Source organism: Doryrhamphus excisus, chromosome 2, assembly GCF_030265055.1.
Source record: "Doryrhamphus excisus isolate RoL2022-K1 chromosome 2, RoL_Dexc_1.0, whole genome shotgun sequence".
NCBI classification, from domain to species: domain Eukaryota; kingdom Metazoa; phylum Chordata; class Actinopteri; order Syngnathiformes; family Syngnathidae; genus Doryrhamphus; species Doryrhamphus excisus.
This window is the reverse complement of record NC_080467.1, coordinates 4574313-4588618: the sequence shown is the minus strand read 5'-3', so window position 1 is coordinate 4588618 and position 14306 is coordinate 4574313. Positions and strand designations below refer to the sequence as shown.

The window sequence follows — 14306 nt, the reverse complement described above, 5'->3', positions numbered from 1 at the left end:
TTATTTTTTGTATAATGTGTGTATATTATGTTAAAGTCTAGAAACATGGGCAAATAAGCATATATAATGATGCAGTCATTGATGAAAAAATCATCTAAATAATATAAAGTATTATTTCATGGATTCATTAAAATATATTTCTATTTATTGTTTTAAAAATTGAAAATCATTTAATTTTAATAATGATTTAGTATAAAGTATAAAATGTATATTAATTACATTAACAAGTGACAATTATACATATTTTTTTACATTCAATAAACACTCTAAAATCAATAATTTTTTTTATTAATTTAAAGATATATATATATATATATGTATATATACATATATAATATATATATATATTAGATACCGTAATTATTTAGTGTTTTTCATGTTTTTAGTTTTTATTTTAAATAATTGTGTGTTGAATATAAAATTGTTTTAAATGAATTAATTCAATGACACTTTGAAAAATAATAATAATGTTTGTAGAATATAAATAAATTAATTATACATAAATAAATAAATAATAAAAATAATAATAATGTATGTAGATTATAAATAAATTATTTATACATAAATACATTATGATAATAATAATAATAAATATAATAATAATAATGTATGTAGAGCATGTTATCCATCCAGCCTTGAGGGGCAGTCCGTGGTTAGTTCAGGTGTGTGTAAAAAGGTTGGGATATTTTCTCCAGTCACCCGTGAGTTGCTTTTCGCAGCCTGAAGTGTTCCACGTTGTCGGCTTTCAGGTCAGACTGAGCAGAAAAACAAAGTTTGTGGTGTCTCAAAGCAAAACGTTGTGTGTGTGTGTGGTTTTTTTTTTTGCACACGCGTGTAACAGTGAAGAGCAGCAGCGTGCTTGTCGCCAGGTTACACGTTGATGGCGTGAGCGTGCTTCTTGCACAGAGGTTTGTCTTTCTTGGAGTAGAAAGGTTGACCCTCCAAGTTGACGTGACAAACCTGCCGGAGACGCAAACGAGAAGTCATCACTTGACGCTTTTCTCACCGCATGATTGGTCATCAAGCAAAAGGTCGCCCCAATCCCCCCCACCCCCCGCGGGGTCTCACTCACCGCGCACACGAAGCAGGTGTCATGCCAGGTGTGACCCAGAGCCTCGATGAACTTATCTCCAGCTTCCACCGGGAAGTCACAGCCGTGACACTTGGTGCTGAACAGCGCCACGTAATCTGAGAGACCACACCTCCGTTAACAACCTTGGCTTCGCCGTGGCGATGGAGATGGTGATGGCGATGGCGGCAGCCCACCTTTCTCGCAGTACGGCTCTCCGTCCTCCATGTGGAAGAGGCTGTTTCCGAAGGCTTTTCCGCAGGCTGCGCACACGAAGCAGGTTGTGTGCCACGTCTGCCTCAGAGCGTGCATCACTTCCTGGAACACGACAACAAAGCCGGTAGTGCATACTTCATGTACTCTATATAGGGCCGCACGGTGGTCGAGTGGTTAGCGCGCAGAGCTCACAGCTAGGAGACCCCGAGATTAATCCCACCCTCTGCCATCTCTGTGTGTGACTTTTTTCCGGGGACTCCGGTTTCCTCCCACATTCCAAAAACATGCTAGGTTAATTAGAGACTCCAAATTGTCCATAGGTATGAATGTGAGTGTGAATGGTTGTTTGTCTATATGTGCCCTGTGATTGGCTGGCCACCAGTCCGGGGTGTACCCCGCCTCTTGCCCGAAGACAGCTGGGATAGGCTCCAGCACCCCCACGACCCTCATGAGGATAAGCAGTAGAAAATGAATGAATGAATGAATGAGTTCTCCTCCTATTTTGTGTGGAAGTGGTAACTTTTTGGCTTCTTATTTTGTCTTTCCCCACCCTCGGCCATCTCTGTTTGGAGTTTGTTCTCCCCGTGTGTGGCTTTTTTCCAGGTACTCCGGTTTCCATCCACATTCCAAAAACATGCTAGGTTAATTAGCAACTCCAAATTGTCCATAGGTATGAATGTGAGTGTGAATGGTTGTTTGTCTATATGTGCCCTGTGATTGGCTGGCTGGCCACCAGTCCAGGGTGTGCCCCGCCTTTTGCTCGAAGACACCTGGGATAGGCTCCAGCACCCCCGCAACCCTCGTGAGGATAAGCGGTAGAAAATGAATAAATGAATGAGTTCTCCTCCTATTTTGTGTGGAAGTGGTAACTTTTTGGTTTCTTTATTTGTCTTTCCCCACCCTCGGCCATCTCTGTGTGAGGTTGCATGTTCTCCCCGTGCATGCGTGGGTTTTCTCCGGGTACTCCGGTTTCCTCCCACATTCCAAAAACATGCTAGGTTAATTGGCGACTCCAAATTGTCCATAGGTATGAATGTGAGTGTGAATGGTTGTTTGTCTATATGTGCCCTGTGATTGGCTGGCTGGCCACTAGTCCAGGGTGTACCCCACCTCTTGCCCGAAGACAGCTGGGATTGGTTCCAGCGACCCTCGTGAGGATAAGCGGTAGAAAATGAATACATTGATGAGTTCTCCTCCTATTTTGTGTGGAAGTGGTAACTTTTTGGCTTCTTATTTTGTCTTTCCCCACCCTCGGCCATCTCTGTGTGGAGTTTGCATGTTCTCCCCGTGCATGCGTGGGTTTTCTCCAGGTACTCCGGTTTCCTCCCACAAAAACATGCTAGGTTAATTAGCGACTCCAAATTGTCCATAGGTATGAATGTGAGTGTGAATGGTTGTTTGTCTATATGTGCCCTATGATTGGCTGGCCACCAGTCCAGAGTGGACCCCGCCTCTCGTCCAAAGACCGCCCTCATGAGGATAAGCGATAAAAAATGAATGAATGTACTCTTACTCTATATACTTTTACTCTATCCTGTATTTCATATGCAGTATTTCATATATGGCTGGCATAAATACAACCACATGTAAACATGCACACGCTCAGCATCACATGCTCCGATGCGATTGCTCCTCTGCAGTTACATTACAAGAATCATAAAATCATTTTAAATATAATTCATACAATAAATATAATTAATATAATTAATAAAATACTTAATATAATAAAATATATTATTTTAAATAAAAGTTAAAAATTATTTTAAACATTTTAAATATAATTAATAAAATAAGTATAATTAATAAAATAAATAATAAAATAATTTTAAATATATATATTAGATACAGTATTTATTTTGTGTTTTCATTGTTTTTCATTCATTCATTCATTCATTCATTTTCTACCGCTTTTCCTCACGAGGGTCGCGGGGGGTGCTGGAGCCTATCCCAGCTGTCTTCGGGCGTGAGGCGGGGTACACCCTGGACTGGTGGCCAGCCAATCACAGGGCACATATAGACAAACAACCATTCACACTCACATTCATACCTATGGACAATTTGGAGTCGCTAATTAACCTAGCATGTTTTTGGAATGTGGGAGGAAACCGGAGTACCCGGAGAAAACCCACGTATGCACAGGGAGAACATGCAAACTCCACACAGAGATGGCCGAGGGTGGAATTGAACCCTGGTCTCCTAGCTGTGAGGTCTGTGCGCTAACCACTAGACCGCCATGCCGCCCTTTTTATAGTTTTTCATTTATTAAAAGTTGATTTAAAGTATGATTTTTCATGGATTTTCCCGGCCTTACCCCCATGATCTTGGTGCTGCAGCGTGCACAGGTGGGGGCGAAGAACTCCTCGTAGCATTTCTCGCAGTAAACGTTGTTCTGCTCCTCCACGAAGCTGACGTCAGCCAGCGACATGTTGCAGTAGTGACAGTTGAACTCCTCGGGGTGCCACGAGCGGCCCAGCGCCACCAGGAAGGGACCCCTGAAGAAGAGGATTTATAAATAAATAAAACATTTCATTATAACCGATAATTGAGAAGGGGGGCGGGGCTTACCGGATGATGCTGTTGCAGGCGCCGCAGAGTGGCGTGCGGCTGCTGGCAGCAAACCTCTCCGCCCTTTGGGCCACGCCTCTGGCCACAGGCGGGAAGGGAGCGGGGCTGGGATTGAAAGGAGCGGGGCTGGGAGTGACGGGGGCGGGGCTGGGGGCAGCAGGGGAAGGGTTGGGGATGTACGGCGGCGGAGGAGGCGCGGCCTGAGGCAGCGGCGGCGCCTTGACGACGGTGGTGGTGGTGGTGGTCTTGCCGGGGTCAAACTTATCTGCAAAGGAGGTGTCGGTCACCCAGGGGGGTCGGTTGGAGGCGGCGCCGGGACCGGGCTGAGGCGGGGCGGCGGGGTGAGGTCGCGGCTGGGGCGGAACCTGAGCTGGAGGTGGAAGCCACAGTTTGGTGTTGGTCATGTGACGACAGCGAATCACGTGACCGAGCCGAGCTCACCTGGCTGGGAGGGGTAGATGCAGGCGGTGCTGATCACCTTGGGCGGGGCCGAGCCGACGGGTATCTGGATGGAGCTCTGCTGGGTGGGCGGGGCCTGCTGGGCGGGGGGTTGCTGGTACGGCTGAGGGGGCGGGGCCTGCTGAGCAGGAGGCATGGCGGGGGGCTGACCGAACTGGCTGCAGAGGAAATAGGAAAAACGATGCGTTCAAGTACCAACGTACAATAACGGCGATGAAGAGCATGATAGTTCCTGTGCTGGAATGATGATGAAGATGAGATGAGCAAGCATCTAAAGTCACTTTCATCTTCTCCGCTTCTCCAAGAACGGTTAGTGGGAGTTAGCCACAGAAGAGCAAACGGTCAAGAAGCTGAATTAAAGACCAGGCCGGGGGCGTGGCCTCTGGGGGGGGGGGCGTAGGGGGTACCTGGAGATGGCAGCCGTGTGCTGGACGCTCACAGCGGCGGCAGACTGGCGCTTCATGCTGCAGGTGTGGAGACACAAGAGCAAACATCACCGCTCTCATCTCCGTTCGCGTGTGGCCCCTTCAGGAGGGGGGGGACGGGGGGACTCCATCACGACCCTCGACAAGAAGCAAGACCGCTACATGGCGGCGTTTGAATGGAACGCATCAACGCTTGCCCTTCGAAAGGACCCAGAAGGTCATCATCGGAACCACCACTTGGTGACATCCAAACAAACTGAAGAAGCCTGATACAACACAACGATGACCAAACATCCACTTTCAGCTTGTTTTCCCCTCAAACTTTACTCTCCCAGCAGCACTTGAATGCAACACATTCGAGCAACCAGAAATTTGTTTACATTTTTACATACAAATCTTTTTTTTGTTTTATAATACATATGATGCATTAACGACGGCACGGCGGTCGAGTGGTTAGCGCGCAGACCTCACAGCTAGGAGACCAGGGTTCGATTCCACCCTCGGCCATCTCTGTGTGGAGTTTGCATGTACTCCCCGTGCATGCGTGGGTTTTTTCCCGGGTACTCCGGTTTCCTCCCACATTCCAAAAACATGCTAGGTTAATTAGCCACTCCAAATTGTCCATAGGTATGAATGTGAGTGTGAATGGTTGTTTGTCTATATGTGCCCTGTGATTGGCTGGCCACCAGTCCAGGGTGTACCCCGCCTCTTGCCCGAAGACAGCTGGGATAGGCTCCAGCACCCCCCGCGACCCTCGTGAGGATAAGCGGTAGAAAATGAATAAATGAATGAGTTCTCCTCCTATTTTGTGTGGAAGTGGTAACTTTTTGGCTTCTTATTTTGTCTTTCCCCACCCTTGGCCATCTCTGTGTGGAGTTTACATGTTCTCCCCGTGCATGCGTGGGTTTTTTTCCGAGTACTCCGGTTTCCTCCCACATTCCAAAAAACAATCTAGGTTAATTGGCGACTCCAAATTGTCTATAGGTATGAATGTGAGTGTGAATGGTTGTTTGTCTATATGTGCCCTGTGATTGGCTGGCTGGCCACCAGTCCAGGGTGTACCCCGCCTCTTGCCCGAAGACAGCTGGGATAGGCTCCAGCACCCCCGCGACCCTCGTGAGGATAAGCGGTAGAAAATGAATAAATGAATGAGTTCTCCTCCTATTTTGTGTGGAAGTGGTAACTTTTTGGCTTCTTATTTTGTCTTTCCCCACCCTCGGCCATCTCTGTGTGGAGTTTACATGTTCTCCCCGTGCATGCGTGGGTTTTTTTCCGAGTACTCCGGTTTCCTCCCACATTCCAAAAAACAATCTAGGTTAATTAGCGACTCCAAATTGTCCATAGGTATGAATGTGAGTGTGAATGGTTGTTTGTCTATATGTGCCCTGTGATTGGCTGGCTGGCCACCAGTCCAGGGTGTACCCCGCCCTCATCACATGGTTTGTCTGGTATGGGCCTAGTATCACTCCCCGAAATCCGGACCTGATACCAGACAAACCATGTGATAACTTATAAATACAGTGGCAAGGTTACCTGTGAAGGTCATGCGTTAAGTAGGCGTGTTCCAGAGGCCATATGGCAGCAGGGGCGGGGCCAACAGATGTTGGAGCATGCTCAGTAGGGCTACAGTGTAAGAATGTTAGCACAAATATGTTAGTGCACGTGTACACACACACACACACACACACACAAACACACACAAAGATGAGTGTAAGGTCATGAAAAGTATGTTACTGTGTCACGCAACAACCCAAACGCTACTGTTGCTCGGCAACAGAACAACCGCAACCTCTAAAAGCTCGACATCGATTCATGGACCCTGACCATGGTACTGCGCGGCGCATAATGGAGGATGATTAAATAAGTGCTGGGGCACCAGAGAGCTTCATCCATCAGGACCCAGACAGGCGGGAGAGTTAAGAGGCCTCCTCCTCCTCCTCCTACTCCTCCTCCTCCTTGTCCTCCTGATGTATGAAGCGCATGGACGCAGATTCAATTTGGGCTGAAAGCAGAGGAACCTTCTGGAAGGATGACGATAATTAGATGACTTCATCAGTGTGGTCCACTATGAGATTCTTCCTATTGAGGGCGTGGCAGCAGGGTTTCCATGGTTACCATATAATGTATAAAATACTGGCTGCATCATACCTTTACACATACAAACAATATCTTGATTATTATGCGAGTACGAGTCTACTGTATCTGACACCTGTTGTGTCATTAGATTCCAATGAAGAGATCCTCATTGTCTTCATTATCTGTCCTAGCGCGACATCTTGTGGTCAATTGTGGTCACTACAGCAGGATGATGCTGTATAATGCATTGAACAACCATTTAAGTGTTCAGCAGATAATGTTTGAAGCAGGCTGGTGGAGGTGAGGAGGGGCGGGGCTTGCTGTGCAGGTGAAGAGCTGGTGGGGAGGGGGTGGGGAGGGTGTCCACGCATCCTACCTGCTCCTCCTAACCTCCTCCTCCTTCTCCTCCTCTGTGACTGTGGGTACACAAACACAATTAAGGACATGAGGACGTCTTGCTAACGAGTATTTAGTTTTATGTTGAAGTGCTTTTGGTTTGACTTACAGGAGTCGGTTCCCGTCATGTGGGCCAGGACTTGGAAGGACTTGGACTGCACGTTGGCACTGCGGCGACCCCATTCGCCCTCGTCTTGGTCATTCTGTGCACTCTGGACGGCCTGGTAGACCGGGGAGGCGCTGTCTACAAGGCGGTCTTTGGACAGCGGTGGACTGCAACCACACATACGGGGCGCCCCCGCCACCCCACACACCCAAACCCCAAGCAAGTCAACCTGGGGGAGCTTGGCGGGTGCATTGAGGGACAAAACGCTTCATTTTGAACTCTTAACGGACTTATAAATATAAATATTGAGCAAAAATAAGGGATTTTTGAGTGGGATTTTGCATGACGAGGAGAAAAATATGAAATAATAAAACAACACACACACAGAAGCATGACAACTTTCCACGCAGAAGGAGAAAAAGGAGCTCAGAACATTTGTAGGAAGGCAGAGAGTCAGAGGGCGAGCAAGCGTTCACGTGGCGGAAGTCGACGTTCGATGTTTTCATGCCTCACAAACCAACTCGTTAGTCCCGTTGCTCAATATAAAACTCAATGTGCCGTTTGACCTTTCACCTCCGACAGTCATCACAACCACAAGGACCCGATGCTCACAACACAACCGTCAACAAAAGCTTCCTGCTGTCCTGCCAAACAACTTCTTCGCCTGACCGGGCGAAGCGACAACACAAGAGGGTGGAGCAACTACTCCGAAGAGTCAGGAGATAAAAGACGGCTGTGGGTAGCCATGGCAACGAGGCTAAACTGTGTGAAAGGGTATTCTTAATAACGTTTGTACTTTTCCTCTCTGCTTTGTTGGAAGAAGACTAAAACCAATATTAAATGTCAATGCCAGGGGTGTCCAAACTGTGGCCCTGGGCCACCAAATACGGCCCACTGCTTTTTTTTTTTTTTTTTTTTTACCGGCTCTTCAAATAAACTAAAGAAATATAAATAACATATAACATTAAACAAATGATATGATAAAAATGATTTAAAAAAAAAAAAATAATAATAAAAAAAAACAAAATATTTTTTTACCGGTTCTTCAAATAAAATAAAATAAAAAATAACATTAAATAAATATGATAAAAATGATGAAATAAAATAATAATAAGAATAATAATTAAAAAAAAACAAAATATTTTTTTTACCGGCTCTTCAAATAAAAAAAAGTATAACATTAAATAAATGATATGATAAAAATGATAAAATAATAATAATAATTAAAAAACAAAATATTTTTTACCGACTCTTCAAATAAAATAAAACAAAAAATAACATTAAATAAATGATATGATAAAAATGATAAAATAAAATAGTAATAATAATAATTAAAAAGACAAAATATTTTTTACCAGCTCTTCAAATAAAATAAAAAATAACATTAAATAAATGATATGATAAAAATGATAAAATAAAATAATAGTAATAATAATAATTAAAAAGACAAAATATTTTTTACCAGCTCTTCAAATAAAATTAAAAAATATATAACATTAAATAAATGATATGATAAAAATGATAAAATAATAATAACAAAAAATTTATATATATATTTTACTATATTAGGAAAGCAGGAAGTGAACAAATTACAGTTACTGATTGTAAAAGTACCAGATGGAGGGGTAGGATTTAATAAGCTTTGCTTCTTCCGACTCCTTTTGGACATGTGGAACTGTGAACTGATTATGGGATGCATTCAATTGTAATCTGATGCATGTTCAAATGAAATAAAACCATTCTCCTTCGCATGGCGATGGCTTTCTTTTTCTTTGACGCACTGAGCTAACGAAGCTCAAAAAGCGAACTAATAAGTGACGTTGCCTTTGCTACTGGCCTGAAGCATCGTGAGCGAGGATGTGCTAGCTAGTCACTAGCCGGCTAGATGCTTAGAGAGGTCTCGATGATGTCCCATGACTTGCATTCTTAGCTGCCTCTTTTAGCTGTTTTTATATCTTTAGAACACACAAAAAAGAGTGGATGAGATTTAGTGGATTTAGTTGATTCATGGGAGCGTGTTCCTCTCATCACGGACCGCCGTGGACCCCCTGGAACTTGTTAGCATGTTGAGCCAAACGGCTCCTACACCCTTTGATTTGGGAACAGGTTTGGACACCCCTTCTCAAAGTCAAAATGTACTGCTGATGCACCACGACCTCTGTGCTGATGCACAGAAAGAGGAGGAAAAGAGGAGGAAAAAGGAGGAAGGTGGGGGAGGCGGCGCTCTCACCCAGCTTCATGGCCCTTGGTCATGGTCTGTCCCGCGATGGCGTCCATGATGGCGTCCTGCGAGTACATGCTGATGGGCGTGTTGTACTGGGCGTGGATGATGGTGGCCTTGCCTCCCGGGCCCTTCACCTCAATGTGCTTGTGGGTGGAGACGGACGTGTCCTTCATCACGCTGGCGTTGAAGCTGGCGCTGTTGGCGCCGTGATGGGGGGGGGGGGGGGGGGGGAGGTTAGGAGGGATGTGTTAAAAGACAAAATCTTTGAATGGAGTCATGTGGGCGTGGCCAGCTGTGATACAATAATTACATGTGGGCACGTCCCTTTAAGAGATTATTGGGCACCAGCTTGTCATCACCAGTATGCGGGAATCAGCAGCAAAGATCAACACGCCGCCGCTAATCAAACGTCAAAGTGTGACCTTCGCTGTCACTCCACACGTGGGACACGTCAACGTCAAAGAAAGGACGCAAGCAGAGACAATCGACACAAGCAGCCGTCGCAGCCGTCAGTCACGCATCAACACAAACCCACACAACAATCCCAATGCTTTAAAAGATGCAGGTCATCTCTCATGGGAATCGAACCTAAAATCAATTCATCACACCATACATGGAAATGAAAGTGGATAATCATGCAAGCGTGTCTGTGTCTGTCTCCGTACGTCGGTTTCAGCACCTTCTGACGTACGGAGTGAGCCCTCTTGTTGTCCGTTATACAATCTCTTTTCTCGGAGGGAGGGTGGAGGCGGGGCTGCTAGCATACACACGCAGAGTGTAGCCTCAGCAGGAGCGATGCAAGGTGACGTAGTATAACAATATGAATGGATTAAAATATGTATATATTATGTAATATATATATATATATTCATTGTGTTTTTCTTCAAATCAAGTAAATCATTTATTTTTTAAATAAATAAATATATAGAGCAAAAAAACATATTTCTATATAACTCTATTGCATATAATAAAATAAAAAATAATAAAATATTCCTATAAAATAATAATAATATAAAAAATAAAACATTAAACCCTTTTATTAAAATGTTTTTAATTAAAATACTAAATATAGTAATATAGTTATCTTAAATTCAACTTAATATAAAATACAAAATAAATAACTTTAAAATTAATATTATAGTTAATATATTTTTTATTATTTAATATTATTATTATTAATGTGATTAATTATTAATATTATTAATATATTAATATTATATGAATTAATGAATGTTAAAAATGTAATATAAAATACAAAATAAGTTTTATTATACATATTAAATATAACTTTTTGGAATGTGGGAGGAAGCCAAAGTCCCCGGAGAAAACCCATGCATGCACAGGGTGTATAATAATAATAATAATAATAATAATAATAATAATAATAATAATAATAATAATAATAATAATAATAATAATAATAAATGTTTTGTTATTTTTTATTTTTGTTAAACAAAATATATTTAATTAAAAAATAGTTTAATGAAAATAAAAAAAAACAAAATAAGTTACATTATGAAATTCAACATTTGAAATATAATATGAACGTAATATGTATTAATATGAATGAAGTCCATTTTGGATGCATGTGATTGCATATGGGGCCGCAAGTGAGGAAATTGGGAAGATCTGGGTTCGATTCCACCCTCGGCCATCTCTGTGTGGAGTTTGCATGTTCTCCCCGTGCATGCGTGGGTTTTCTCCGGGTACTCCGGTTTCCTCCCACATTCCAAAAACATGCTAGGTTAACTCTGATTGTAGGTTTTACATGAGGGCCACCCAGGATGACCCTGTTGGCCGTGCAACATGCTCCCACCCTCTCACCACCGTGCTTCAAATGGGTGTTACCATGACAACACACACCCAAGAATGTCTTTAAAGGACCAAACACACACTTGAGAACGCACTCAGCAGGGCGATACTAACTTGGGAGGCGCGGGGGTGAAAACCTTGTTTGCGTCACGGAGAGAAGACGAAGGCGGCCGGCGAGAAGGAGGAGGATGATAGAGAAAAAGAAGAACATTAGTGGTTGATGGGTACTTTCAGTTTGCACGAGGAGGAGCGCTCCAGCGTCAGCAGAAAGGAAGGAGAGGTGGTCCGGCTGAGGGGAGGAGGCGTGGCATCACCAGGATGCCGCCATCCCGGTTGTCACATGACTTTCCAACAACAAAGGTGTTGTTGTAAAAGCTGTAAAAGGACCACACGGTGTCGCCCTCTTGTGTCAGCGTGTGCGTAGCGACTCTCTGGGCGGCTAGCCTTCTTATTATTCTGTTAGCACGTTAGCTCTCACAGAACAACAACAGCGGCATCCGACAACATGGAGGAGCGCGTGGGTCACAGGAAGCGTGAAACTTTGGTATATACATGGGTATACACAAGATGATATACTGGGAAGTATTTCAACCCAGCTGAAAAACAGTATTATTCATTTATTTAGTATTTATTCACTTTTGCTGATGTTTTTTTTTTTTAAATGTTCCAAATATTTCAATTTTCTTCAGAAATTTGCTTCTCGTAATATTAGGATTTTATTTCAGAAATTATTATGTAATTATATAATTTATTATATATATATATAAATATTTATATATATTTTATATTTATATTTTTTAATATATTTTTAATATAATTTTAAATATATTTTTAATATTTCAGACTTTATTGCCATAATATAATAATATAATAATATAATAACCTTGTTCCCCCAAGCTAATTTTACAAAAATCACAATAATATTACCACTTTAAAAAAATGTTTACAATTTTTGTAAACAATCAATGCTACTAAAATTTGATTATTATATTACAAGTATATTCTTATAAAAACTGCAACTTTATTCTCAGAAAATTACAGCTGTTTCATATTTCGTATTTATTTTTAATTCCCAACAATATCAACTATCTTCTTGGACATAATAATAATAATAATAATAATAATAATAATAATAATGACCATTAAAATGATGGTATTTTTATTATATTCTCCTATTATTCTTGTCCTTTTTTCTCTTAATATTTTGACTTCATGCCCCTAATAATAATAATAATAATATACTATAATATTACCACTTATGCCGTTAAAATGATGGTATTTTTATTATATTCTCCTATTATTCTTGTAATAATAATAATAATAATAATAATAATAATAATATACTATAATATACTATAATATTACCACTTATGCCGCTAAAATGATGGTAGTTTTATTAATAATAATAATAATAATAATAATAATATACTATAATATTACCACTTATGCCGCTAAAATGATGGTATTTTTATTATATTCTCCTATTATTCTTGTCCTTTTTTCTCTTAATATTTTGACTTCATGCCCCTAATAATAATAATAATAATAATAATAATAATATACTATAATATACTATAATATTACCACTTATGCCGTTAAAATGATGGTATTTTTATTATATTTTCCTATTATTCCTGTAATAATAATAATAATAATAATATACTATAATATACTATAATATTACCACTTATGCCGCTAAAATGATGGTAGTTTTATTAATAATAATAATAATAATAATAATAATATACTATAATATTACCACTTATGCCGCTAAAATGATGGTATTTTTATTATATTCTCCTATTATTCTTGTCCTTTTTTCTCTTAATATTTTGACTTCATGCCCCTAATAATAATAATAATAATAATAATAATAATATACTATAATATACTATAATATTACCACTTATGCCGTTAAAATGATGGTATTTTTATTATATTTTCCTATTATTCCTGTAATAATAATAATAATATACTATAATATACTATAATATTACCACTTATGCCGCTAAAATGATGGTATTTTTATTATTATTAATAATAATAATAATAATAATACTAATAATAATAATATATTATAATATACTATAATATTACCACTTATGCCGCTAAAATGATGGTATTTTTATTATATTCTCCTATTATTCTTGTCCTTTTTTCTCTTGATATTTTGACTTTATGCCCCTAAAATCACAACTGTTTTTTTTTCCATTTAGTTTCCAACAATTTCAACTGTCCCCTTCTATGTGTTTTTCTGGTAATTAGACTTTATTCCCAGAATATTTATTCTCATGACATTAGAACTTTTATGCAACATAATCCACCCCAAATTCCAACTTTATTAATTTTTTATTTTATTTTTTAAAAATATTATGACTTATACTACTAAAACTATTCCGGTTTGTTGTCCTTCTACATTTTTTCCTTGATGACGTAATATTTTGCCTTCATTCTCCTCACATGATAACCTTTCACTTTTTGATTGTCTTGCTGAGGGCTGAGGGCCACATTTTGGACACCCGTGCTGTAAAGGCAAGCCAGGTCATCATACGGGGGTCACGCCGTCTCCCTCGCATCGCTCATGTTTTTCCGCTTGCTCGCCACTAACCATCTATGACATCACCACCACAGACCTCCAAGCTCTTATTGGAGGATGTTCCACAGCGCCCGTTTCTCCTTCTACGGGGGTACGGGGGGGGGTCAAGGACACACGGGTATTGGTTGCGGGGCTGTGACAACGTGGCGGGAGCACGTCAGACGACGCAAAGCGTGCCTCCTGCTTGGCTACGTACCACGGCGGCAGGCCCGCCTGAATGGCCGCCATCTCCCTCAGAGTCTCCTCTGAGTACAGGCCGAGGGGGGAGTTATACTGCTTCCTGCCAGCGGGGCTGACGGCGGCCTCCGCGGGCCCGGAGGAGGAAGCGCCGCAGGCCGGGAGGCGCCCGTTGACCTGCGGCG

At 41.3% G+C, this 14306-nt stretch overlaps 1 protein-coding gene across 7 annotated transcripts in view; it reads right to left on the bottom strand.

The window, feature by feature from the left end:
• Window positions 1-332: 332 nt before the first annotated feature.
• Window positions 333-14306, bottom strand: part of ldb3a (LIM domain binding 3a) — a 36040-nt gene continuing 22066 nt past the window's right edge. For 2 of the 7 annotated variants that reach the window (XM_058064783.1, XM_058064784.1), the window contains exons 5-15: window positions 11463-11485; window positions 9543-9731; window positions 7316-7479; window positions 7187-7226; window positions 6268-6357; window positions 4292-4467; window positions 3851-4220; window positions 3597-3777; window positions 1267-1387; window positions 1073-1188; window positions 333-960 (exon numbers count right to left, since the gene is read on the bottom strand). In XM_058064783.1, coding sequence (XP_057920766.1) covers window positions 871-960; window positions 1073-1188; window positions 1267-1387; window positions 3597-3777; window positions 3851-4220; window positions 4292-4467; window positions 6268-6357; window positions 7187-7226; window positions 7316-7479; window positions 9543-9731; window positions 11463-11485 — 1560 coding nt within the window. In that variant the 3' untranslated portion in view covers window positions 333-870. Of the gene's footprint in view, window positions 961-1072; window positions 1189-1266; window positions 1388-3596; window positions 3778-3850; window positions 4221-4291; window positions 4468-4716; window positions 4774-6267; window positions 6358-7186; window positions 7227-7315; window positions 7480-9542; window positions 9732-11462; window positions 11486-14140; window positions 14299-14306 lie in introns of all 7 variants that reach the window. The other 5 variants (XM_058064785.1, XM_058064786.1, XM_058064787.1 and 2 more) reach the window with 5 other exon arrangements.